At 40.5% G+C, this 24,794-nt stretch overlaps 1 protein-coding gene across 8 annotated transcripts in view; it reads left to right on the top strand.

Moving 5' to 3' along the window:
- PDE1C (phosphodiesterase 1C) overlaps positions 1 to 24,794 on the top strand; it is a 509,522-nt gene that overhangs the window by 472,963 nt on the left and 11,765 nt on the right. For 3 of the 8 annotated variants that reach the window (XM_019443745.2, XM_019443750.2, XM_019443751.2), the window contains exons 18-19: positions 3,217 to 3,285; positions 21,178 to 23,643. In XM_019443745.2, coding sequence (XP_019299290.1) covers positions 3,217 to 3,285; positions 21,178 to 21,347 — 239 coding nt within the window. In that variant the 3' untranslated portion in view covers positions 21,348 to 23,643. Of the gene's footprint in view, positions 1 to 3,216; positions 3,286 to 6,051; positions 7,715 to 9,173; positions 9,320 to 10,258; positions 10,320 to 21,177; positions 23,644 to 24,794 lie in introns of those variants that run through there. The other 5 variants (XM_019443748.2, XM_053897723.1, XM_019443749.2 and 2 more) reach the window with 5 other exon arrangements.

Genomic DNA, 24,794 nt, shown 5'->3' with positions numbered 1-24,794 from the left:
GTTTCTACAGGTAATAACACTGAAGGCTTGTCATTCAGTGCCTTGCAGGTTTTCAAGGGCTCGCATAGGCAACGTTATGTTTGATCTCTCAAGTTCACAAGAGTAGCGATGGAAAGCAGAGTGCCGTATTTTCCAGTAGTGAGACAACAACAAGGAAATTTCTATTGCAGAAAGTTTTCCAAGCCTGCGTGATGATCAGAATCACCTGGGGCAGTTGTGAAACTTCCAAGCCCTTCTGGAAATGCTGGCTCACCAGTGCTTGGTTGGGCCTGAAAATCTGGTTTTGTTTTTCCTTTTTGTTAAAATAATTGTTTAGGTTTTTCTTACCCTGAGGCAAATTTAGTATGACTGCACTTGAAGGGAGCCTGGATATTGAGTTAGTCAAAAAACAGCAAGAGTCACAGGGAAAAGTGTCTCTGGGTTTGAACTCTGAAGGATCTTGGCTTAAGTATTGCCCCACTCAGTAGCTTTGTGCAAAAGCTTTTGTCTCCAAATTCCATAATTCCATAAAACGGGAATTATTTTATCATCAGAGAGTTACTATCAGAAAAGATAACTAATGTACATTTAATTATTTATAGCTAATATGGTACCTAGAACATAGTAACCACTTGATGTGCAACAGTGACTATTATTAATGACCAAGCGGTCAAATTGTGAATTACCACTCTGAATAAAAAACCTGAACCCAGTCTCCATCCTAAAGCAATGGTTCTCACCTGAGGGCAATTTTGCTCCTAGGGAACTTTTGTCATTGTCAGGAGGCCATTTTTGAAGATCTCGATAGGGAGGTGCTACTGACACCTAGTGGTAGAGGCCAGGGATGCTGCTAAACCTCCTACTAGGCACAGGACAGCCCGCTCCCACAGCCTGGGTGTTGTGCCGCTGTTGTAAACCCTATGGTAGAGGGACAGTGAGACAAGTAAGGTGTTTTGTGAGTGGAGGGATAAATGCTTTGAGTCATTGGCGCCCCGGTGTAGATGCAGATCAGTGGGACACAGAGGCGTTTCTGGTGGACCAGAAGTGGCTCTGGACAAGAAGGTTAGAGGCATGGATTTGCATCCTGGTAGTACCCCTGATCAGAGCTGACTGTGCTACGCACAGGCCCACCATAGGATGCATTGTGAAGGGCACCCCCTGGAGTTGTGCAATGAGGCAGCCCTGGTCCTGACCCAGAGTTTCACTTTGGGCTTTTCACCTCGGGGTGTCTGCGACACCTCACGCTATCAGAGGTCATTAGACCCACCTGGGCAACTTGTTGACTTGCAGACTTCTAGCTCCATTCCTTGGGTATTTCACTTTAGTAGGCTCAGGAAAGGGCCCTGGATGCCACATTTATAGAAATCACCTCAGGGAATTCTGAATCACCCTCAGAGCCAGGATTGGGCCCTCTGCATTCCCTGCCAACTCTGATATTCAGGGCACATATGAGACCTGAACCACAGGGACGTAAAGTTCTGCCCGATGTAGCTTCTCTCACCTCCTGCAAATTAACCGTTTCTGTGGCCCTGAGGTATTTGGATTCATTTGTGTTTTCTATTTTTCCTGTTGCTTCTCCTCCTCCTGTTAACACTACTGCCCCTACCACTGCCAGTAATAATAATAACAATAACACAGAATATCAGGGTGGTACCCTAGCCTGTAAGACTAAAATGAAACTTCTCAGACACCACCCCAAGTGTATTTCTCCACATCTCACCTGCGATTCGGCGGGGAGGGGGAAGTTTCCCCGCTCACTTCCGGCCCCAAGTTCCCTCTTCCTCTGATGAGAAGTCAACTGTGTTGACTCAGACAGTGATTTCTCAATGAACACAACCTCCGTACACATCAGTCCTCTGCGTGTAATGTAGACGTTACAGAAAGTTGGAGTAGGTTCAGGGGACTTGTAACAGAAATGACAGTGGATCATGTGTATCTTTTGTTTAAGAATTCTCTCCGCACATCTGCCAGCTCAGACTCCAGGCGTCTGCCGTGTTGCTGGATTCTGATGTCCAGGCCTCTTTTGCCCCACTCTGGATGACAAAATAAAGAAAGAGATGAATGAGTGGATAAATAACATTTGTATACACAATATATGTGAATGTGTATACCCATGCATGTCTGTGTGCATATGCATAAATATAATAAAAAATATATATACTTGTGTGTGTATACACTCACACACACACATACTTATTTATATGTTTATGTGAATGTTCTTTTGCACAACCACTCAGCCCTCCCTTTGTTTTCTCTCTCCTTCCTGATCCTCACTCTGGGGTCTGCCTTGTCGTTCCCTCGTGACCCACGAAACTGTTCATATGAACGAAGAGAGATAATCCCTTTCCCAGTGGGATGTTTTTGTTGTTGTTGTTGTTATTTATTTATTTTGAGACAGAGAACATAGGAGCAGGGGAGGGACAGAGAGAGAGGGAGAGAGATTCCCAAGCAAGCTCTGCACTATCAACTCGGGACCGATGCAGGGCCCAAACCCACAATCCATGAGATCATGACCTGAGTTGAAATCAAGAGTCTCATGCTTAACTGAGCCACCCAGGTGCCCCATCCTGGTGGGAGTTTTGATGCCAGCTGCAGGGAGCCCATGGACCCCACTAACCGAGCATTAGTATGGTCTCCTGCACATGCACACACACCGTGGTCCCTTCCCTACTCGCCAGAACACTTTGATGTCATTGTTATTTCCCTTATTTTTCAGAAGACCTGAGTTTCAGAAAAATCAAGTTAATTGTTTGAGGTTCCATAGCCTGTCAAGTCTCTGGGGACAAACCCCTGATTCCTTGATTCTAAATCTAGAACTTTCCCTTCCACAGCAGCAGTCTTCCACCCTGGATGCACATAAAATCATCTGGGGGACTTAAACATACTGATGCCAGAGTTCCACCCTAGTACAGTGAGAACAGAATCTCTGGGGGTGGCGCTCAGGCAACTGTGTATTTAGAAAACTTCCTTGGTGGTTCTAAAGTGTGGTCCTGCTCTGTGATGTGTTGGGGACAGGAAACTGAGAACCATCACACCCACAGAGGTAAAGGCTATGCTCCTGGTTCTTTTGGACCATGGAATACGTGCTACTCCCACAACCTCACCCAACCTTCTCCCAAATGTTGTTTTGAGACCCAAATGTTTGGATTATTTGATAATGTTTCAGATGAGCATTTACCTGTCCTACAAGTCTGTCCGCAATCCTGCTTTTCCTTACCCCTTTTTTCCTCTTTCTAGGCACCAAGAAGCGCTCCCACGGCTCGCCAGCCCCAAGCACTAGCTCTGTGAGTCGCCTTACCTTGCCAGGTGGGTAGATGGCACAGCACCATGACCTTAGCAATCACAGGGGACAGAAAGGACTGGTTTCTCAGGAGTTGATTTTGACGGTTGATAAAATGGGAATCTGGTCCCTTATCTATCTAGTCCACCCCACATTATCAGAGAGCTTTGCCTCTGTCGTCAACATTTGTAACATTCCTTTTGGAATGCACATTATGTACACATATTTGGTTCACAATCTTTCCTGCTCACTGATGGAAAGAGTAGAATCGTGTTCTTCCTTGATGTCCATTGGGGCAGGCTATGGAAGAACTTCTTTGAGAGACAAATGGTACAGGGAAGGGAGTGTGAGTCTTTGTGAGAGGCTAGGGTTCAAATCCCAGCCTTGCCTTGTTCAAATTATGCAAGCTCACTACACTTATTCAGCTTCTTGGAACTCTGTTTCTCATCTGTCTGCATGATGGTAAGGATTAGAAATAATGCTTGAGAATTTAGCATAGAACTGACTCATAGCTAATCTCCACTATTGAGAGAGATGAAAGTCCTGTACGGTCTGTATTGGATACCATCTAACGTTTGCCACAAAATTTTAAGCATTCACGATGATCCTGTGTAATTGCTATGTAATATGAGGAACACCTACTGGTCATTCTGTCTCCATGCATAGGCTTACATTCTCTACCACAATCTAAGTTTTATAAGTAAAATCTGGCAAAACTTGTTTGGGAGGAAGGAGAGGTCATAAAAGGTAAATATGGACATTGGAAAATTTGAAAAATAATAAAATGTTTAAGAAGGAAAAATGTTAATAATGCTAGCACTTAGAGTTGACCAAGATTGCCGCTCCTTCCAGTCTATATTAGATGCTTTTTCCCCCTAGATTTGAATTATATTCTACAGAGAATTTTGTTTCTTCCCTTTTAAAATTTACTGTTATATTATATTTCCCCCATTATTAAATATTAAATAATATTTCAGTGACTGACTTACATTTCATATTATGCCACAATTTATGTATCTATTCATGGATAACTTTCGCTTTTATGTTACTTTTGTTATTATAAATAATCTCATAGTCTTGTATCCAAATCTTCTGAGTCTGTAAGTGTGGATTTAGAATAGATTCTTTAGGTAGGATTACTAGCTCAAAGAATATGTACATATTTAGGTTCTTGACATATTATTGTCAAAATGATTTCCATAAAGGTAATATTATTTTATACTTTTAGTGGTGAGTTTGCCTTTTACCATGCCCTTGCTAATACTAACATTAATGCTTTACCAATTTGATTAGACAAAATTATTTTCACATTTACTTTGTATTTGTTTTATTTTAAACAACAGATTTATTTTTTTAAATCTGTTTTCCAATGTTAATTTATCTTTTATATTTCTTCTTTTGGGAATTGCCAAATTTCATCCACTCTGAGCAGGACATTGCCTTCCATTTTAGCCCCTCTACAATAGGAATGTTTTGCAATCAATGCTGTGTTATAATTTAGTGAGCAGCATTTTTTCTTGATTGTACATGAAATAATAGTTCACTTTACAACCAGTGGCATCTTAGAGTAGATGAAATATAATCCATATATATGTGCTTTTTCAACCTCAACTTCTGTAGCTTCCCTACCCCAGTCCAAAAACGGGACTCAGCGTCCACTGAATAGCCCTGAAACCTTCCTGCCACCATCAGTCTGCCTAGAACACTCTTTACCCTTTTCTCCTCCTGGATGATTTCTCTTGGTGGTCCTTCCAAATCATCTAGGTAGAATTAATACTGACTTACAATGATTTGCTTGTAAACGCCTTCACTCATTGATAGCGGCCTTTCCAAGAGTGGGGACTGTGTTTTTTTCTATCCCGGTGCCTTTCACACTGGGTGCTCATTAGTGTCTGTAAGACTGGGTGCTGGGTGTGTGAGTGAGAACTGTCCAGTTTCATTTATGACTGCAGAGAAAGAAACTGCCTTCAGAAAAAGACTCGTTTTCAAATTTGGATTTGCACTAACTCTACTAACTTTCTTTCTCTGTTGTCTCTGGAAGGCTCTTTCATCTCGTTCCTGCTTGTAGTTTTGGTGGTGTTAGGACTATAGGCATTAGGGGGGAAACAACTCCAAATCAAGCAACTCCAGTGTGCTGTGATAGTGTTTGCTTTTCTCTGTAAGGTTATGTCATTCCTGGGTCACATGGCACCTCTGACCTCATCCTGGACATCCACAATAATATGCAGAGCTGACCTGGTTCCCACCTGCTGTGCTGGGGGCCTATTGCTGGCCTGCTAGTTTTCCAAGGCTTATGAGTCACCTTGTCTTTGCAGACACCTTGTCTTTGGCCTCAGTTTGGCAGTTTGAACTGTCCTAAATTGTGCGTTGGGGGCTCTGAGTTCTGGCAATTCCAAGTGGTCAGAACTGGAGTTCTCAAAACATTTGACATAATTAACCATGCAACGTCCAGCAGGCACCCTTCACCTCACTCATTACGATGGCCAGCCCACGACTGTCCTACCTCAGGAATACCACGTTGCCTCCCTTGACTCAAATGCCTCTACCATAAACTCTTGGTGTCAAGCAATTTAAGATATCATGTTTAAGGGTGCTTGGGTGGCTGAGTTGGTTGAGCATCTGACTCTTGATTTTGGCTCAGGTCATGATCCCAGGGTCCTGGGATTGAGCCCCGTGTGTTAGGCTGTGCACTGAGCGTGGAGCCTGCTTAAGATTCTCTCTCTCTCTCTCTCTCTCTCTCTCTCTCTCTCTCTCTCTCACCCTTTGCCCCTCCCCATTTTTCTCTAATAAAGTAAAGTAAAACAAAGTAAAATACCATGTTTAAGGATACTCAAAAAGCCAAACAGAGGGAAAATAATCCTTGAAAACAATAAAATAAAATTGTACAGAAAAAAAAATAAGAACAGAGATATGCAAAAGAAGCAATTCAGAATCTGAAATTTTAAAAAGCCAACAAATTTATAGCCACTGGAATTTAAAAAGAGAAAGAAAAACAATGTGGAACACAGATGAAAAGAGAATTAATGTTGGAAGTTAGTCCTTAGGACCAGATACCAAACACAGTTTAGAGAGGGAACCATATCAAAAGTGAAAGAACATGAACTGTAAGACTTTTAGAAGGAGATATAGGGATAAACCCTTATGACCTTGGATTAGGCAGTGGTTTCTTACATATGACACCTAAAACCCAAAGAAAAAAATAGATAATATAGCTTCATTCCAACCAAAGACTTTTGTGCTTCAAGGGACACTATTAATAAAGTGGAAAGGAAAATCCATAGAATGGAAGAACATATTTGAAAATCATATATCTGATCAGGGTCCAGTATCCAGAATATACGAAGAATTTTTACAACTCAACAAGAAGAAGATAAATAACCCAATTAATCAGAGGACAGAGGATTTAAAGAAGCATTTTTTCAAAAAAGATATACAGATGAACATGAGAAGACGCTCACCAGCATGAGTCATTAGAGAAATGCAGGTCAAAACCACAGTCAGATCCGACTCAACATGGACGAAAATTGTGACAATAATAGCAAGCGTTGATGACGATGTGGAGAAATTACCAGCCTTCTACATCACTGGTGGGAATGTAAAATGGTGCAGCCACTTTGGAAAACGGCTTGGTAGTTTCTCAAAAAGTTCAATATACAGTGACCGTATGACACAGCAATTCCACGCCTAGGTGTATTCCCAAGAGAACTGAAAAACTATGTGTACACAAAAACTTGTTCACAAATATTCATAGCATTATTATTTATAATAGCTAAAAGTGGAGAGAAACTAACTGTTCATCAAGTGATGAGTACATGAAACAAATGTTGGGCCGCCTGGGTGGCTCAGTTGATTAAGTGTCCAACTTTGGCTCAGGTCATGATCTCACAGTTCGTGGGTTTGAGCCCCGTGTCAGGCTCTGTGCTGACATCTCAGAGCCTGGAGCCTACTTCGGATCCTGTGTCTCCCTCTCTCTCTGCCCCTCCCCTGCTTGCACTCAAAAATAAATAAACATTAAAAAAATTAAAAAAACAAATGTGCTATACCCATATAATAGATTATTATTGGGCCATACTAAAGTATTGAAGTATTGATACATTTACAACATGGATGAACCTTAGAAACATTTTGCTAAGTGAAGGAAAGAAGTGAAATTGCTAGTAGATGCCAGAAGACAAAAGGCTACACATTATATGATTCTGTTTGTGTGAAATATCCAGAATAGGCTTATCTGTAGAAAGAGAAAGGAGATTAGGGATTGCTAGAAACTTGGGGAGAGAGAAAAATGGGGAGTGAATTCTCATGAATATGGGATTTCTTTTAGTAGTGATGGAAATGTTTTGGAATTAGATGCTGATGATGACTGCACAGCCTTGTGAATATGCTAACTGAACTATACCCTTTGAATGATGAATTTTATGGTATATGAATTATATCTCAACAAAAAATGAAAGAGCATGGAAGATAGTTAAATGGTTTGAGAGATTCAACGTAGGTGGAAAATGCACCTCAGTTGCCATACCTAAATAAAACCAAATGCATATCTAAAAATATTGTGTGAGATTGCCCAAAATTGCCTCAAGAATAGAAAATCTTAAATGCTATGAAAAGCTGGTTATATTCAAGGAGGCTGCAAGCATTTTGCCTATAATAAAATGACAACCAACTAGCAGCAAAATTTGCGTTCATAATAGTAGATGCCAGAGGACAATGAAAATGTATCTACCATGTGTTGTGGGAAAATAAACCAATATACTATAGCTAAAATAGCTCAACTATTAGTTATGAGTGAAGGCAAAGTAAAAAAAAATTCAGATATACAGTGACATGATTTATCAGTCACAGTCTTTATTAAAAGAATGATTAAGGGATATACTTCAATAAGAAGAAAAACAAACCCAAAGCAGGTGTGAGATACAAGAATAAATGGTGTATGCACAGGGAAATAAAACATATTGGTAAATCTGAGTAACTAGTGACCCTAAAAATAATGTCCAATTTTTGTATTAAAATGAGAAACAGAATCTATGGATGAAAGGAGGTTTGTTCAGTAGAAAGCTAAGGACTGCTAATACCTATTTTGTCTTTGGGCAGAACTTTGTAATTTTGTAACTTTTCGACACAAAGTATCATTAGTAAAATAGTGGAGATATAGCCTGTAACATCTAAATTGGGAACTGAACAATAACAAAAAAGGGGAATATAAAAACGTATCAACTTAATAGGAGGCAGAAGAAAAGGAAGCAAGGAATAAAGAATGATTACAAAATTAGATAGTAGAATCAAATTCAAAACAAAACCAAAATTAGGTAGTAGAATCAAGTCCAAAAATATCAGTAATAACAATAATTGCAAATGGTTTAAGAGATTATCTGATTAGATAAGGAAAACAAAATCCAGCTCTATCCTGCTTTTAAGTGCACACCTTTAAAAAGACCCACAGAAAGTTTGACAACATATGACAAAAGAAAATGATCCATTTTAACATTCGTATAGCAGTCCATTATATAAATGAGCCACAAGATATTTAATTATTCTATTGATGGGTTTTTTTTTCCATTTTTTGCTGTTACAAACAATGCTTAACATAATATTGAACAAGAAAAGCAAGTTGCAACAAGATATATACCATCTAATACAATGTATATTATCTTTTAAAACAAGCTAAAATGTTAGATATTTAATAGATGCACACAAATTCAATAATTGAGTGAACATATGCAGAGGGCTAATGAATACCCAATTCTATATGATGCTTTTTGCATGTGGCGGGGGGTTGGGGGAGAGAAGTATCATGGAACAGTGTACTAGGTACTTCAACCCTATTTGTGATATTTAATCTCTTTAAATAAATTTTTGAACCAAGGCGCCTGGGTGGCTCAGTCTGTTAAGTGTCTGACTCTTGATTTCGGCACAGGTCATGATCTCATCGTTCGGTAGATCAAGCCCCACATTGGGCTCTGTGTTGGCAGAACAGAGCTTGCTTGGGATTCTATCTCTCCCCCTCTTTCTGCCCATCGCCCTCACTCTCTCTCTCTCTCTCTCTCTCTCTCTCTCTCTCTCTCTCTCAAAATAAATAAATAAACTTTAAAAAGTGAATACATTTTTGAACTGATATGCAAAATGTTAACATTTGATTAAATTGTATTGAGAATACATGAGAATTTGATACCTTTATCTATACTTTTCTGTCTGCTCAAAGTATTACATATTAAAGAATTTAAGTGAAAAATCTATGGTTGTCTTCCAAGACTGTTTTGTTTGGTTTCATCCATGTAAAACTTGATTTTAGATATATTGCAGAGAAATTTGATGTTTTCTCTTTCTAACATACTGGGGGAGGTACGAGGATTCAGATATGAAGAAAGTTCTGCTGGTACCATGCTTCAATCCAGAAGCCACCAGAGAACAACTCATTAAGGAACTGCTTGTGTGGTTTCCAAAGTTATCAAAGGAGTCCTCCTAAAACTCCAGCACCGGGAAACGCTTCTGGGGACATCACCTTGATTCTTGGCACATCTATCGCAAAGTGACTCCTATGTCATAAAGTAATAGCACCTGCAGCCGATTTTTTTCTAGAGCCAACTTCCACTGTGCCCCATGGGGTTTGTGAACCCAGTCAAGCTCCATGGTGGGCTGTAAATGATGGAGAGCTGAGGAGATGTTGCCTCTCACTGGAGGAGTGGCCTGGAGCTTCACCACTACTTAAAGTCATGACTGCTGATGATGAAGATTAGTCAGTGACTTACTTCTGAGCAGATTCCCCAGGGCGCCTCAGTCCCATCACTCCCCTGAAGTGGTCCCTAGATGGAAAGGTACAGTCCTGTCACCATTTGCTGATGCAGACAGCTGATTGCTTCTTTGTGTGTGCAGCTGCTGGCATGCACAGTAGTGTTGGCAATAGACGCAGCTCAGCTTCTAATCTCTGTGTCTGACGTAGAAAGAGCGTGTGTGTTGAGATGCCAGCTGGCTTGCAGTGACATTGTCTGTGTCCTATTCTAGGGGACTACGGATAAAACGTCCATCCGGAGGATTCCTCAGAAGAGACCTGACCAGCTCTGAGGTCTGAAGACATTTTAGGAAGTTTATGCTTTTTTTTTTTTTTTTTTAACCAGGACGAAACATTATGTGTATTATAAGTTATTGAGTGAGGAACTTCAAAAAATAACTTCTGATCTCCCTAACACGGGTTTTTAACAATAAATACTTTGGTATGTATTGCACATCTATTAAATATCAGGGACAATGTTAGATTCTTAACATGTATTACATCACTTGATCCTGGTAATGTTATCTCCATTTCACAAATCAGGAAACTGAGGCATAATTGGATAAGTAGCTTGCTCAAAGTTAGCAGGCAGCGAGGCAAGACAAGCCTATGCTTTTTGCTTGAGTTTCATTGCTAGTGGGTAAAGACAGACGTCAAATAGTCCACACTGTAACCGCCTTTCTTGCACACTTGTGCTCTGTCTGGGGATTAGGTCAATTACCCAGCTATGAGTGTGGAGGGACCCTGCCCTGTGTTTTGAGTGAAGATTCCAGTGAGTGCTCTTTCGTAATTCTTTTATGTTGAGTTCAGCTTGAGGGATGGAAGTTGTCATTCTTACACTGGTGTAGATCAAAGCTCACGTGTTATATTTTGATTTAGTACTTCAGAGCTCCAGACCCCTGGTGAAATTTAGCTTTGCAGTCTTCTCCAGGCATAGATCCTTGTTGGTATGAACAAAGGGCAGAGTTACTGACTGAGCCTTACACTTCCCATTTCATATGTGCATGTGGAAAACCATACACATTGATGGGAAAAAAAAAAAAAAACAACTCAGGAAAAATACTTGGCTTTTCTGCAAAATATTTTTCTCCTTTAAAACAGCATGCATGGCTCACATACATTGGGCCTGCTGGGGCCAACAAAATGAAAACAAATAACTAAATTGAAGGTGATCCCTCCTTGAGGGAGGACTTCCTTATTTTTTTTTATTAATTGAAATAATGTTATTAAATGAAACCATTGATCATTAAATCCTCAGGTTGCAGTGCATTTAATAACCAGCCATTGTTTGAATAAGAAGAGAGCTTGTCTTCAGGCCTTACTTAACTGGTCCTCCTCTTTTAGCTCTTTGTTAGAGGGAGAGGGGTTTGAAAACCATGACTCAGTGCCTCTCCATACTCTAGTGTAGAAATGAGCTGAGGTTGTAGCATTTGTGTAAAGCAAACGTGTTCGGGCTTCAGACTTGAGACTTCAGGACGAAGGAACTTGCTGTCACCCTTCTTGGAACAAATACGGGCAGCAAATCTAGACATCAAGACGTTGTTGAAGCAAGGGGGACCTATCAAGGTCTGTAGATTCCAGTCACCTTTGCCAGCTGATGTGTTTTCTAAATGATTCATTTATTCTTTAGTAAATGGGAGATTTATGAAAGTTACTGAGTGTGATGCAGAGTAGCTTACTCATTTGTTAAGTATTTCTTAGCACCAACTGTTACCAGTTCTGTGATTAGGTTCTGGGGATGCAAGTGTGCATAACACCTTGTCCCTGTCCCCATGAGGTTTGTAGCCAGGATTAATGATCTGCAGGATAAAGCATAAAGAAGCATCTAAAAGACCAGGGCACCAGTGGTTTAAGAATGGCTTCCAATGAAGGTGACTTGAAGAATTATTATGCCTCAGCATAATAAATGCAGAGTCTTAAGAATCAAAAGTGCCCTTGTGATTTTCCTAATTACATCAAGATTAGAAATCAGTGACTGAAACTTCTTCCATCATGGTTGGTTGTCTAAACCACACTTCCCATCCCAGCCAGGATTTCCAGCACCCCTTCACACTCATGGTTAGGTGTTGCCCAAAGCGATTGCACAAACATCCGTATCTGTACGTTGTATAAGTAGTTTAGAATGTGGGCTAGATGCTTTTGCTTTGGTTAGAATGGCACTTAGTTTCAGCAAAGTGGTTCCCTCAGGTAGCTGATATAGATTTCCATATACACGTGTGTATATATATATATATATATATATATATATATATGCACTTTTTAGATAATTAGTCTTTTTTGAATCAGAATGGTGTGTTCTCTGCCAAATGTTCATAAATAAATTAATCTCTTCATTGTTTGGTAAGGTCTTTGATGTAGTAGCATCTAGTTGTGTAGGGAATTATATGACTTTTCTACACTATCATAAGAAATCCATCAGGGAGGGCGCCATGAAAAGGCCCTCAGTGATGACCATTCATCCCCTATGCTCTGTAATAATAATGGTAGCCACATATCAAATATATACAACATACTGGGAGTCTTCAAGCTTGCAAAGTACTGTATATACGTTCTCATTTACACCCCCGTTAAAATCCTAATGGCACCATGCAAGGTAGTTACTATTCTTCCCATTTTACAGAAAAGCAGAAAACAAAACAAAACAAAAATACCTTAGTCCCAGAATAGTTCATCTCCTTAGAATCTTACAGCTAGTAATAGCTTAACCCAGTTAGGTGCTGTCCCAAACCCATGCTTTTCTTGTAATACCACACCACCTCCCTCCAAAGTAGGTTTTCAAGGGTTCGATTCTTGTCACAGATTTTAGCAGATGGCCAAGGGTTGGAAACTCCTGCATGCAATGACCAGATCCTGCCAGCTGCCCCAGATATTCCTTAATACCTAAGTATAAACTGACTTATTCTCAAAACGAACTTGGCACCTAAGCCAGTGTTTCTCAACCTGGCTACACGTTAGAATCACTGGACGTGACAAACATCCTGATGTTTGGGCTCCAACTTAAAATAATAGATCATTTCAGAGACTTTTGAGAGTAGAGCTTGGGCATCAGTAAATTTTTTTTTAAATTTTTTTTAACGTTTATTTATTTTTGAGACAGAGAGAGACAGAGCATGAACAGGGGAGGGGCAGAGAGAGAGGGAGACACAGAATCCGAAGCAGGCTCCAGGCTCTGAGCTGTCAGCACAGAGCCCGACGTGGGGCTCGAACCCACGGACCGTGAGATCATGACCTGAGCCGAAGTCAGACGCTTAACCGACCGAGCCACCCAGGCGCCCCATCATCAGTAAATTTTAAAGCTCTCCAGGCAATCTGATGTGCAGCCAGGGTGGAGAACCGCAGGTGGAAGCAAACAACTTCAAGTTGGATGAAGGGCAACAAAACCAGGCAGGTTATCTTTTCTCTATGGACATACGTTCCTCTGGGGACCTGAAAATGCTAGTTGGGTCATCATTTGATGCTAGGTAGAGGTTTGGTTCATGCAGTGCCACCTCAGCTCCTTCTGGATAGCTTCTCAGAGGCAGGCTTCCTGTTTCTGTGATCTTTACTCTGTGAGGTGAAAACAGGGAACCAGTGGATTATTTAGCATTCTCAGTTTCTTGAGGTAAAGTCCTTGGAGAGCCAGACTCTTAAAATGTAGGTAATGGGTTTCATTATCTTAGTTTTAATATAAAACACACCTTGAGGAGTTTTAGAGTAGATCATCACCTTAGAAACACTACATCTAATGTGGGGCACTGAAGCCATGTGCCCGAGTCATACACGGTAGAGACAGAACTGAATCTGGCCCCTTCCAAGGATGAGGGCAGCTGCGATGATGGGTGTGCAAACACCGAATAGTACAGAAGACGGAGACCATGCTACTGGGTCTCCTTAAGCAGCCAAGCCTCGAGTTTGTAAAAGGTTGTTTTATTTCGCTTTCATTTTTTAAAACGTCTCATGGGAAGCCTAGATAATGAACAAGAAGCCAGCCTGTTTTACTGCTGAAGCCAGTTAATATCTTCCACTTGCCCTTTAAGGAAAAGACCACCTTTGAAAGCCAGTCCAGCCGAACTGCTAGAGTTTTAAAGGGTGTGTTTCTGCCTTGGGAATAGGAAGAATCCTGCTTGATTCAGCCCTTCATGGAGCTGATGCTAACATAGAGAAGAGTCTTTTGGCTGATTTTATGTTTTCTCCTGGGCTCACCTTCAAAATGCAACCGATTCATGCCAAATTAGCTGATATGGCTGACTTGATCAGAATCAGACATAAACCAGGTTTGGAATTCCAGATAATCTGAAAAGATGCCCCGAAAAGAAGATAGAAAGTGTCCAGAGAGAATACAAATCCAGAGGCATAAACTAACATCAGGCAGATTATCTCAAAAGGGCAGATTATCTCAAACTGAACAACACTATAACTATCAGCCCAAGATCAGCCCTGCAGGGAATGGCAGTGCCCACCCTGGAAGTCTTCTTGGCATTCTGTCTGTTCAGGGTTTTAGTCCCACTGTATCCACCAGGAGTTACCCTTGGACATGATCACTATCACTACAATGATAATAATAAAGAACCGAGGGCATTTTTTATTGCAGACGCCATAGTAAGTCCTTTTTATGCCCAGTCTGGCTGAGTCCTCCCAGAAGCCCTGTGAAGTAGGCAACTGTTACTCTTGGGCTGGAGACGAGAAATGTGGAACTTACTTGGAGTTTACAGGAAAAGTGACTTGCCCAAGAAAAAAACAGGAGTGGTAGAGGCAGGCTTTAAAATTAATCTCTGCCTGGCAAGCTCTCACTCTTATCTTATCCTTCAGTCAGACATCAGGAATGTCCTCTTTGTCTGCTCTTATTCTTTGCTTTTCCAAGTGTTAGATTTATTTAGAAAATAATGGCTAATCTCAGGGTTGGTTCTTCTTGGTGTGGGTCTTCTTAGAGTTCTCAAGTGATAGCATCACGAAGTTGCTTTCTCCGACAACAACAAAAATACCTTTTCATTTCTCAGAGCTTTTGTCTTCATGGTAGACCCAACAGAAGAACAAAACATAGTGGACAGGAGAGAGAGACAGAGAGAGAGAGAGAGAGAGAGAGAGAGAGAGAGAGAGAGACAAAGCATAATTCTGAAGGCCACAAGCAACCTTAATAGATGCATAAAATACTCCTCCCTAGCAAGGCAGGATGTTATGATCAAAATATAGCAGCAACATTGGCTGGCTCTCTACAGTTTACAGAACACTTCCAGTGTGCAAAATATTATTACTATTGTTTCTTTTGTGAAGATAGGGAAGGAGACATTTGGAGAGACCAAAACAGTAGTTCTCAAACTCTGGCACAGTGGAATTATCTGAAGAGCTTTAAAAACTCTTGAAGTCTCAGACTAACCCCCCATAGATTCTACTTTAGTTGATCGGGGGTATGAGCTGAGCATGTGGATGTTTTAAATCTCCCATGGTGGTTCTCATATGCAGCCAGGGTGAGAACCACCTGGAGCTCAACCTAGCTTGGTTGCTCATCGATAGGGGCTGAGACTTTTGGAATTCCTGTTAACGTTCCAACCTGGCATAAGTGAAGGAAGAGACAAAAGCAGTTATTTAAGAGATCTGTTAGCTAAGACTTTTATATAATTCCTTCCCAGGTTATCACCACAAATTATATTAAGGGGGGGATGATTGGCTTTTGCTTTTGGGGAAGTGTAACTATAGCTGCTAACAAGGTATTCAAGAATCCCATATATTATACAGATTATATACTCAAATATTGATAGTGCAAATGAGATACAGTTTTGACTCTTTCAACTTATTATGGTAGTTACTAAAACTTACTCTGAACTTTGGCCCAAGGTTATCGTAAACATTGGACTAAGGCTCTGAAGCTGAGCTGCTTGAAGGTGAATCCAGAATCCAGGCTCCCTGCATGCCATGTTGTGTAGGCTTTGGCAAGTTGCTTAAGTTCTCTAAGCTCCAGTTTTCTCACCCAAAAAGAGGGTGGTAACGGTGCTTGCTTCATAGGGTTGTAGAGTAGATTAAAGGCTAATTCTCATTAAATTCTTAGCATCGTGCCTAGTACACAATATATGTCAGATATTATAACTATTTTACCATGGTGAAGCCTGAAATGAAAATCACAAGCTCAGGTTCTTTTATCATTCCGTCTTCAGTGGAGCTGATGTTAGCATTCGAATCCCTTGCAATTCAAAACTTGTGAAGGATTTTTGTAATTTTCATAAGGACTTTCCATCAGCTTTCAGGCAGATACCACAAGTAGACACTGATTTTAGAAATGGAATGTATGGAAGTGGGATTTTTATTCTTCACGTAAACCAATATTCCAGAGGCAGCAAGTGATTTTTTTATCTTGTTAGTTTAGTGTATGTGGGATGTGTGTGTGTGTGTGTGTGTGTGTGTGTGTGTGTGTGAATGCAGATAGAAAAGGTGTATAATGGAAATATTTTTTTCCAAAGGTCTTATCGTGGCATTCTCTTTGAAAGAGCAGAAAATACATGTATAACACTTCTTATTTTTAAAAGGTGCTAATATTTTTATATATATAATATATATATATATATTATATATATTAATATATATAATATATATATATATTATATATATATTATATATATTAATATATATAATATATATATATAAAATTATTTTTAAAAGGTGCCTGGGTGGCTCAGTTGGTTGGGCATCCAACTCTTGGTCTTGGCTCAGATCATGATCTCGTGGTTCCTGGGATTGAGCTCCGAGTCAGGCTCTGTGCTGGCGGCATGGAGCCTGCTTGGGATTCTCTCTCTCTCTCCCTCTCTCTCTGCCGCTCCCTGACTCATGCTCTCTCTCTCTCTCTTTCAAATAAACATCAAAAAATAAAATAAAAAGGTGCTAATAATTAGAATTTATTCAGAAGCTAAGAATAGACCAAGTTGCTGCCATCACAGGTAGTGCTCTGCAACAGAGATTCAGTGTTAGTGGTTCCGGAAGATCACAATCAAGTCATAGTGGATCAGAAGAACAGAGACGGATTCTCACACAAATTGTTATTTAGCTTGAGATTAGGCAGGACCAACATCAGGTGAGGACTAGTGACAGTTCTCTGACCTGCTCTCAGTGCAGAACAACAAGGTGTCCTGAGGTCGGGATTCATCATAGCATATGATATGATGCCATAAGGTAATGAATTAGCCCAGTTTTTCTGAAAGTGTTTTCTGCTGACTACTCTGTGAGAGGACCCTATAAAGGGAGTTCCTTAGCCTAAAAAGAAACAGGAAAGCTACATGCTATTGGCTGCTTTTAAGGATTCATTAATACATAGCCCTATTATTTAGGTGTCTGAGAAGATGGGGTACCATGAAGATGGTAATTTACCTTTAACCCAGTTAAATTTGACAAGGAATCTCCCAATCCCCTAACAATACCTATTACATTCGCAATTTTCTTGAAGGATACTTTGAGAAACAGTAGTCTAATATGATCTTAAAGAGCTTTAAAATTTTTTTTTAACATTTATTTATTTTTGAGAGACAGAGAGAGACAGACCATGAGCAGGGGAGGGGTGGAGAGAGAGGGAGACAGACTCTGAAGCAGGCTCCAGGCTCTGTGATCTTAAAGAGCTTTAAAAGCCCTCTTTCACATTGCAATGCCTGAATCCAACTAACAACCGTATGATTTTGACGTAGGACTAAGTCTGAATCTATTTTCTGAAAACTAGTTCTATAGACTCTTCTCCCACACCACAAGAAAAGTAGCCACCAAGCAAAATGGTCTTGATAGAGACAGGGACAGAGACAGAGAGGGTGTAACAGAGAGGTTGGTGGTGGCTGAGGAAGGGGAGAAGATCATAGACAATGGGAGAACCCTGGTGTTGATGAGTAAGATAAGGTGTAAACAGATGAGGATTAAAACCCCTCAAAGAGCATTGCTTTCATGAAAAACAAATATTGTGCATAACTGTGAAATGAAGGATGGTGATGGATCAACTTTTGTCATGCACGTTTCTTTTCCTAAGCACCTTTGAAAGTAATATAGATAATGACTTTCCCAAGTTCAGGCTCAGTGCAGAAATGTGACTTTGTCAAATCTTCATGAGCTAATTAGATCATTTCCTCCAAGTAAATTGCTCTAAGAGATGAGAGCCGACTTTGTAAATATGTCCCCAAGAGAAAAAAGGTCCAACTTGCTGATAATCAAGCATATGGAGGGGAGGGGATTCTGTTCCCAGTTTGGTTCTTCTCTACCCTGGTGGAAGGAGAGGTGGATTTTAACACTACTGATTGGGTTCAGCTGTGGGATGTGTGCAGTCATTGAAAGTGGAAGGATCAGATCCTCCTCCAGTATCTGCAGAATAGCCAGGAGACGAATGAAAGAGCCCTGGAGGCCAGGCGAGCATCCCAGAACAAAAGTCTCCATTAAATTCAAGATGGTGCCCTTATCCCTAGCTCTGCTGTTTTGCTCTGTCATCAAATCATGTTTCCCTGCAGAGTGGAGAGGCAATCAATGCATACAAAACAGCACTATATGAATTTTTCTTTTTTCCAACATTTTGAGTAAAGGTGACAGCAGGCATATAAGTATTTCCACAGTCTTGGTGGGGAGCCGATCTCTATCAGCGGGTTCAACTCTATTTGCAGCGACTCCAGTGGCAAGGGGAGTTTTTGTTCAGACAAAAAGAATTCCAGCAAACGGTAAATGTTTCTTCCTGCTGAGAAGTGGGAAATTCAATAATACTTTGGCTGGGTTCATGCTGAGTAGCGAAAATAGAATGAATATGGAGAGGGATTGTGACTTGAAGAGCAGTAAATCAGCTAGCCCAGACGCTTGCAACAATCAGCTTTTAATCTGAAACCCTCTCTTGTTTCTACACCGTTCTCCAGGGTAACGGGGTCGTTTTTACACTTGTTCCTAGAGTGTTTTGTGCTGCAATCCCTTGTTTACCCTAAGAAACAGAATTAAGCACTGTGAAGTCTGAAAAAATTCTCGATTCTTCTGCACATGTATTATTCTGTCACTACAGGACCATTTGCTAAACATCTTAGGAAAAGTTGGTGTGGGTGTTATGGTAGTAATAGCATCCCTTATTATGCCTGAATATGTTTTTCTTCTGTAAGTGAAGTCACAAATTTCAGCAGGGATCACTAGAATGGAAGTCCCATGAGGGCAGGGATTTCTATCTGTTTTGTTCACCGTTTTATCAGCAACACATAAGTGCTCTAAGACATCAGTGAATGAATATTAGTCTATAGACTGTGAAAAGTATACTCAGCTATGAGCTCTCTGAGATGTCTATAATATTAAAGCCCAGAGTCACCCCCGTTTTTCTGGCTTTTTATTACGTATGATTTTGTAGAATAACTCTGATGTATGATTCTATGGAAGGAATTTTTAATAGCATGTTTATTTTTCAAAAGTTACGTCACCAAAACCTGATCATCATAGAAAAATTAGAAAATGTACACATCCAAAAAACAACAGCCATGTTTATACTACTTGGAGGTAATCACTGCTATGATTTAAATGTATGTTCTTTGGGATTTTCCTATGCGCATATTGATATGTTTTTATAACGATGAGATTAGATTCTGTTTACTGCTTTTTTGATTTAACAGTATTACATGAACCTCTATTTTTATTAATAGACATCTATATCCCTTTTCCATAGTATCACAGTAGTATATTTTAAGAATGTACCGGAAGTTCACTAACCCCTATGATGATATATTTAAGTTGTATGTTTAAGTTCTGATCTTTTGCATGATCATATTGGAAGAAGTATGTGAAACTGGTTTTCACAAAGGTAACCTCTTGTTTGGTAGATCTGTCCCCTAATCTTAGCCCTCCACGCTGACACAACTGTGTATTACCTTTCTTTCCTGGCCTTTTACATGTTAGTACAATCGCCTCACTGAGAACTAGTGTTTGAGGAAATGGCTCAGCACCTGCTCTGTCCTTCATACCTTTTACCTGATTGTTCTATCTCATCTGTTTGTGATTATCATTTAACCTGGTTTTACCTTTATTCACTTTTACATGGTATCACAGAGTGCTCTCCAGTGGGACCGAGACAGGGAAGAGGTGGGGCGGGTGGTGGGGGGCAGAGCACAGGGGAGCAGAGAAGGAGGAATCACTTTACTACTTTATGTGTCTTGACTGCTCATTTCTTTTCATCACTGAATAATATCCCGTCGTGTAGATGGTCTACAACATGGACAGCCAGTTGAAGGAGTTCTTGGCTTACAGTCTGTGGCAATGATGAATAAACTTCTATAAAATTCATATGCAGGTTTTTATGTGGACACCGGTTTTCAAATCAGTGGGGTAAATACCCAGGAGCAGAATGTCTGGATCGTGCGGTAAAACTATGTCTAGCTTCGTAAGAAGCTGTCAAACTGTCTTCCGAAGTGGCTCTGACACTTTGTATCCTCGCCAGCAGTGTCATCAGTTTTGTTTTGGATTTTGCCCATCCTAATAGGTGTGTGGTGTATATCATTGCTCTTGTAATGTGCAATTCCCTAATGGCATAAATTGTTGAGCCTCTTTTCCTGTGCCTTTTTTGCTATATGCATATTTTCCTCGGTGAGGAGTCAGTTCAGATCTTTTGCTCCGAGGTAAAGTGGGTTGTTTATTTCCTTTTGCTGGATTTTAAGAGTTTTCAAAAAACATTTTGGACACTAGACCTTTCTGTGTGTGTTTGGCAAATATTTTCCCGGTGATGTACTTTTTATTAGCGCTTCGAGATTGTTTGCCACTTTGCAAGCCTGGAAGCTTACACACAGTGCTAAATGCTGAATCATGGTATGACTCTGCTCACCTGTGTTTACTTTGCTGTTCCCCAAAGTGATACCACTGCTCCCACTCACTTCCTGAACTCCATTCGTTCGTTGTCAGAGAAGCTTTGTATTCTGGGATCCTCATTGTCTATCTCTATCTCTAGGTTGTGTACATTGTCTATCTCTGGCCTCCTTGCTCCCATTGTCTATCTCTTTATTTATTTTAAGTAAATGACGAGGGTGATAATGTTATTTATTCATCTACCTGCAGTAAGATTCCCAGTGAGGATCCAACTTGTTTGTTTCCTGGTTTTACAGAGAACAGACAGGTCTAGGGGAGAGCAAGTTGCCCACAGTAGTTAGGTTGTGCCGTGTCATTGGCGAGGCTAATGGTTGTCTGTCTTCCTTTGCATGGCCTCCAGTCATCAAGCCTCCTCTACGTCATTTTAAACGCCCTGCCTATGCGTCTAGCTCCTACGCACCTTCGGTCCCAAAGAAAACTGACGAGCATCCTGCGAGGTACAAGATGCTGGATCAGAGGATCAAAATGAAAAAGATTCAGAATATCTCACATAACTGGAACAGGAAATAGGTCAAGGGGAAGAGAGGGAGTGAAGGAGAGACCCACTCCCCTGCCTCTCAGCACTCACCGGCCACAGTGGGATGTGCTTCCAAGACCGTTGGAAGCCTTGGGGGCTGGTGCTTTCGTGGTTGACTCCACCGAGGCAAAGTGAAGCCTGTATGTGATTTTCCCCTTTGTTCTGTTATGGACCCAACTGTTACTGGATTTGGGAGTCAGTGGAGACTCCAGGAGTAAGAGGTTAGTCTCATGTGGCTTATATTTGTATAGATCTTTCAAAGTCTAAATAGAACCCAAATTAAAATAATGCCACCTCTTTAGAAAACATGGAATCCCTCCCACTGACACTTCTTTCATCCCTAGAAGTTGACTTGCCCCAGTAAGAATATTGGTTTAATAATCACTGTATTTAAGAAATGTAAGTCTTAAAACATCTTTTCCAATTTTAAATACAGTAGAAAAGGTGTTTTTGCATATGCATTTCTTAAATATGGTGATTATTATAATATTTAAAATGTAGGTAAATATGTAACTTCCAAAGGAAATGCATTAAAGATAAAAGTTGTGTTTCTGAACATAACAATCACAGGTGGAAAAGAAGACCGATGAATAGAGTTCATAGGTAATTCTGAACAGAGGCTTCACAGAGAAGATACAAGTTAAAAATAAAGACACATGCTTTGGTTTTCGTGGCATGCTCACACAGTCACCTCGGTTCGTACCTTTTGAAATTTGATAGTTTGCAGGAGATACATTTTGGCTCTACTTCTAATTTGTTACTTTCACTTACAGTTGACAATTCTAGAAATCAATGAGATGCCCATGCCTCAGAGACTCCAGGTTTGAGATCTACCCCAGGAGAAGTCTTGTGGTCCTGGGGCAGGAGGATGTAAATTGCTGAACCTAATTTAAATCCGTAATTTGCAGATTTTTCTCCATAAAGTTGGAGATACCTTTAGGTTAAATTTCGGATAATCTTCCCGGCAGACCATATAGCTGAGCCCTTTGGGATCTCAGTTGCTCTTAGCTCTTGGAGGAATGGAAGTCAATAACTCACCTCTCTCCATTGTGGCATTTTTAGCTCTTCTGAATCTCTCCTAGAGTTTTTACTTTGGGACTAAAATCACACAAAGTGGGAAGGAATCTTTCAAGGCCAGAAATAGCTTTTGATCCCTTTAGAAATGGTCTGGTGCAGTGGAAAACTTTAGGTTTGTTGTCAGGCAGTTCTGATCTCCAGTCCTGTCCTGTCTATAACTAGTTGCATGCCTTGGTCTAACGGCATAATCTTTAAAAGCCTCAGTTTACTTAACTAGAAAGTGGGACTCATAATACCCACTCTGCCTTTTGTGGTGGACATTGAGGGTAATGTAGGTGTGGATTGTTATTGCTGAACTCAGTGAGTAATAGGAACAGAACAGATGTAATTACAAGCATTCCACATCCAAAAAAAAAAAAAAAAAAAGAAAGAAAGAAAAGAAAAAGAAAAAGAAAAAGAAAAAGAAAAAACAAACTCCCAGGCACCCCTGCAAAGAAGAAGCTGTGGAGTCTGGAGTCTGGAGTCTGGAGTCTAGCCTTTGGAGTCTGACTGCAAACGGTTTAGTGTTCTCTTCTCTCTTTCACCACAGTTCACTTCTAGTAAACCACAGTTATGCAAGTTGAGCCAGCTCCAGAGTTTAGTGCCCATCATGCTAGTGAGCAATTTATTTATAACATGGTTTACGATGGTGTTTCAGGAAAATTTAATTACTATACAAAAAGAAAAATCACTGTGACTTTTTGTTAGGAAAGCAGTTGTAATTCTTAACTCCCTGCTTGGTCCCTGAGCGAAGGGATCCTTCTGCAGGCTCAGAGTGTCTATTCTGCCCGAAGAAGTTTAGCTCAACAGGTACTTCCTCCCTGTTTGTATACGGGTGCCTTAGTGCCTGCTTCACAGAGCCATTAAGCAAACAGTGAAACTGCCCATGGGGTACTGGCCTCCTTGCTCCCAGTGGATCATCAGTGATGTTTCTCATCTGTCCTTCAATACTTTCAGTCTTAGGCATTGAGATAGCAACGTGGCTGTGCTTTCTTGACTGTGCTTCTTGACGTTAGAAGCCATGATCCTAGGGCAGAATTTTCTGTATTGTTTTATCCCAAGATGCTATTTTTCAGCTTTGGCTAATATTTTGATTGAATTCAGATGCTGAGATTCCTCATTGCTTGTAAGATACCTACCATGTGTTTTTTTTTGTTTTTGTTTTTGCGTGATGGATTGTATACAAATGCCAGATTATATTCTTACAGCAAATAAAAAGATGCTTTTCAAGGATTTTCTTGTATGAGTCACCTTTTTCATCTTCAGAATTCTGGGATTCATTTGAAAAGCATTAGATTTTCCCTATCCTTGACACTATTTAGTCCTGAATATCTTGTCAAGATGAATAGCATAATTTAAACTTTTCAATTGGCTTCCTGATTGTATAGGTGGTAGGGTTTTTTTAAACCCCCTTCTTCCTATACCACAAACCCAATCGATTAATTTGTTAATATGAGTAACCCGTAATACCAGCTAGTCTGTAGGTAAACACCTGTGTTATCAACTTGGTTTATATTATTCCAGGCTAAGCTGTATAGTTAGCAGTTCAGAACAGGCACTTTGGGGGTAGAAACACCTATCACAGTACCAGGGCTAAACATATGGTAACAATATCAATAAATATTCTCTATTATTTCTTGGAGAAAGAGTGGAGTGTAGTAAAAAGAAGTTAGGCTTTTGAGTTTGAGAGCAATGTCCCTTACTAGTTTTATGACATCAGATAGGTTGTTCATATTCTCTACCTTCAGTAAAAAGATGTTAATGATTTAATTAGTGATGTTTACCCACCTGCCTGTTCTCCCAGGTACCAGTTTCTGCCTCACCCTGCATCTCAATCTTTAACATGCATTTCAACATTCAGTTGGAAACCCGACAGCCCACCCTCATCCCATGCTCCCTTCACCTGTGTCTCCTGCACCCTTGGAGTTCTCGGGCTTCCGTCTTTTATCTGTCGTGGCTGCCTCTTGCTCTCATCTTGCACTTCGCTGAACCCTTGTTCACCCCTGGCCTCTTACTCCTACAGTTCTGTCTTTCGTCCCTTCCTGTTCACCCCATCTCTTTTCCCGCACCCCATCCCTTTGTTTTTTCCAAGTTCCACCGATACAAGCCTACTGTGTAGAACGGACTTTCCCAGGAAGTTTAGGATGATGGCACAGCAGCAGGAAATACGTAAATTAAAAATCCAATAGCAGTATCAGCTTGTCTCCCTTTGTGGATGATTCTTCATGGCTGTTTCTTCCTTAGACACAGATTTGCCTGCATCTTCTTGGATTTCTCCTTCTACCAAGACCTCCCCCCCCGGCTCTTGAACTTTAAATTCCTATGAATGTACAGAGCAATCCATCTCTCTCACTCCCTACACCACACAAGTTTAAGGCACTTTT

Source organism: Panthera pardus, unplaced genomic scaffold (assembly GCF_024362965.1).
Source record: "Panthera pardus isolate Hobbes unplaced genomic scaffold, ASM2436296v1 HiC_scaffold_8, whole genome shotgun sequence".
Taxonomy (NCBI): Eukaryota; Metazoa; Chordata; class Mammalia; order Carnivora; family Felidae; genus Panthera; species Panthera pardus.
Note: the sequence above shows the minus strand (reverse complement) of the source record. Positions and strands in the feature narration are given on the sequence as shown.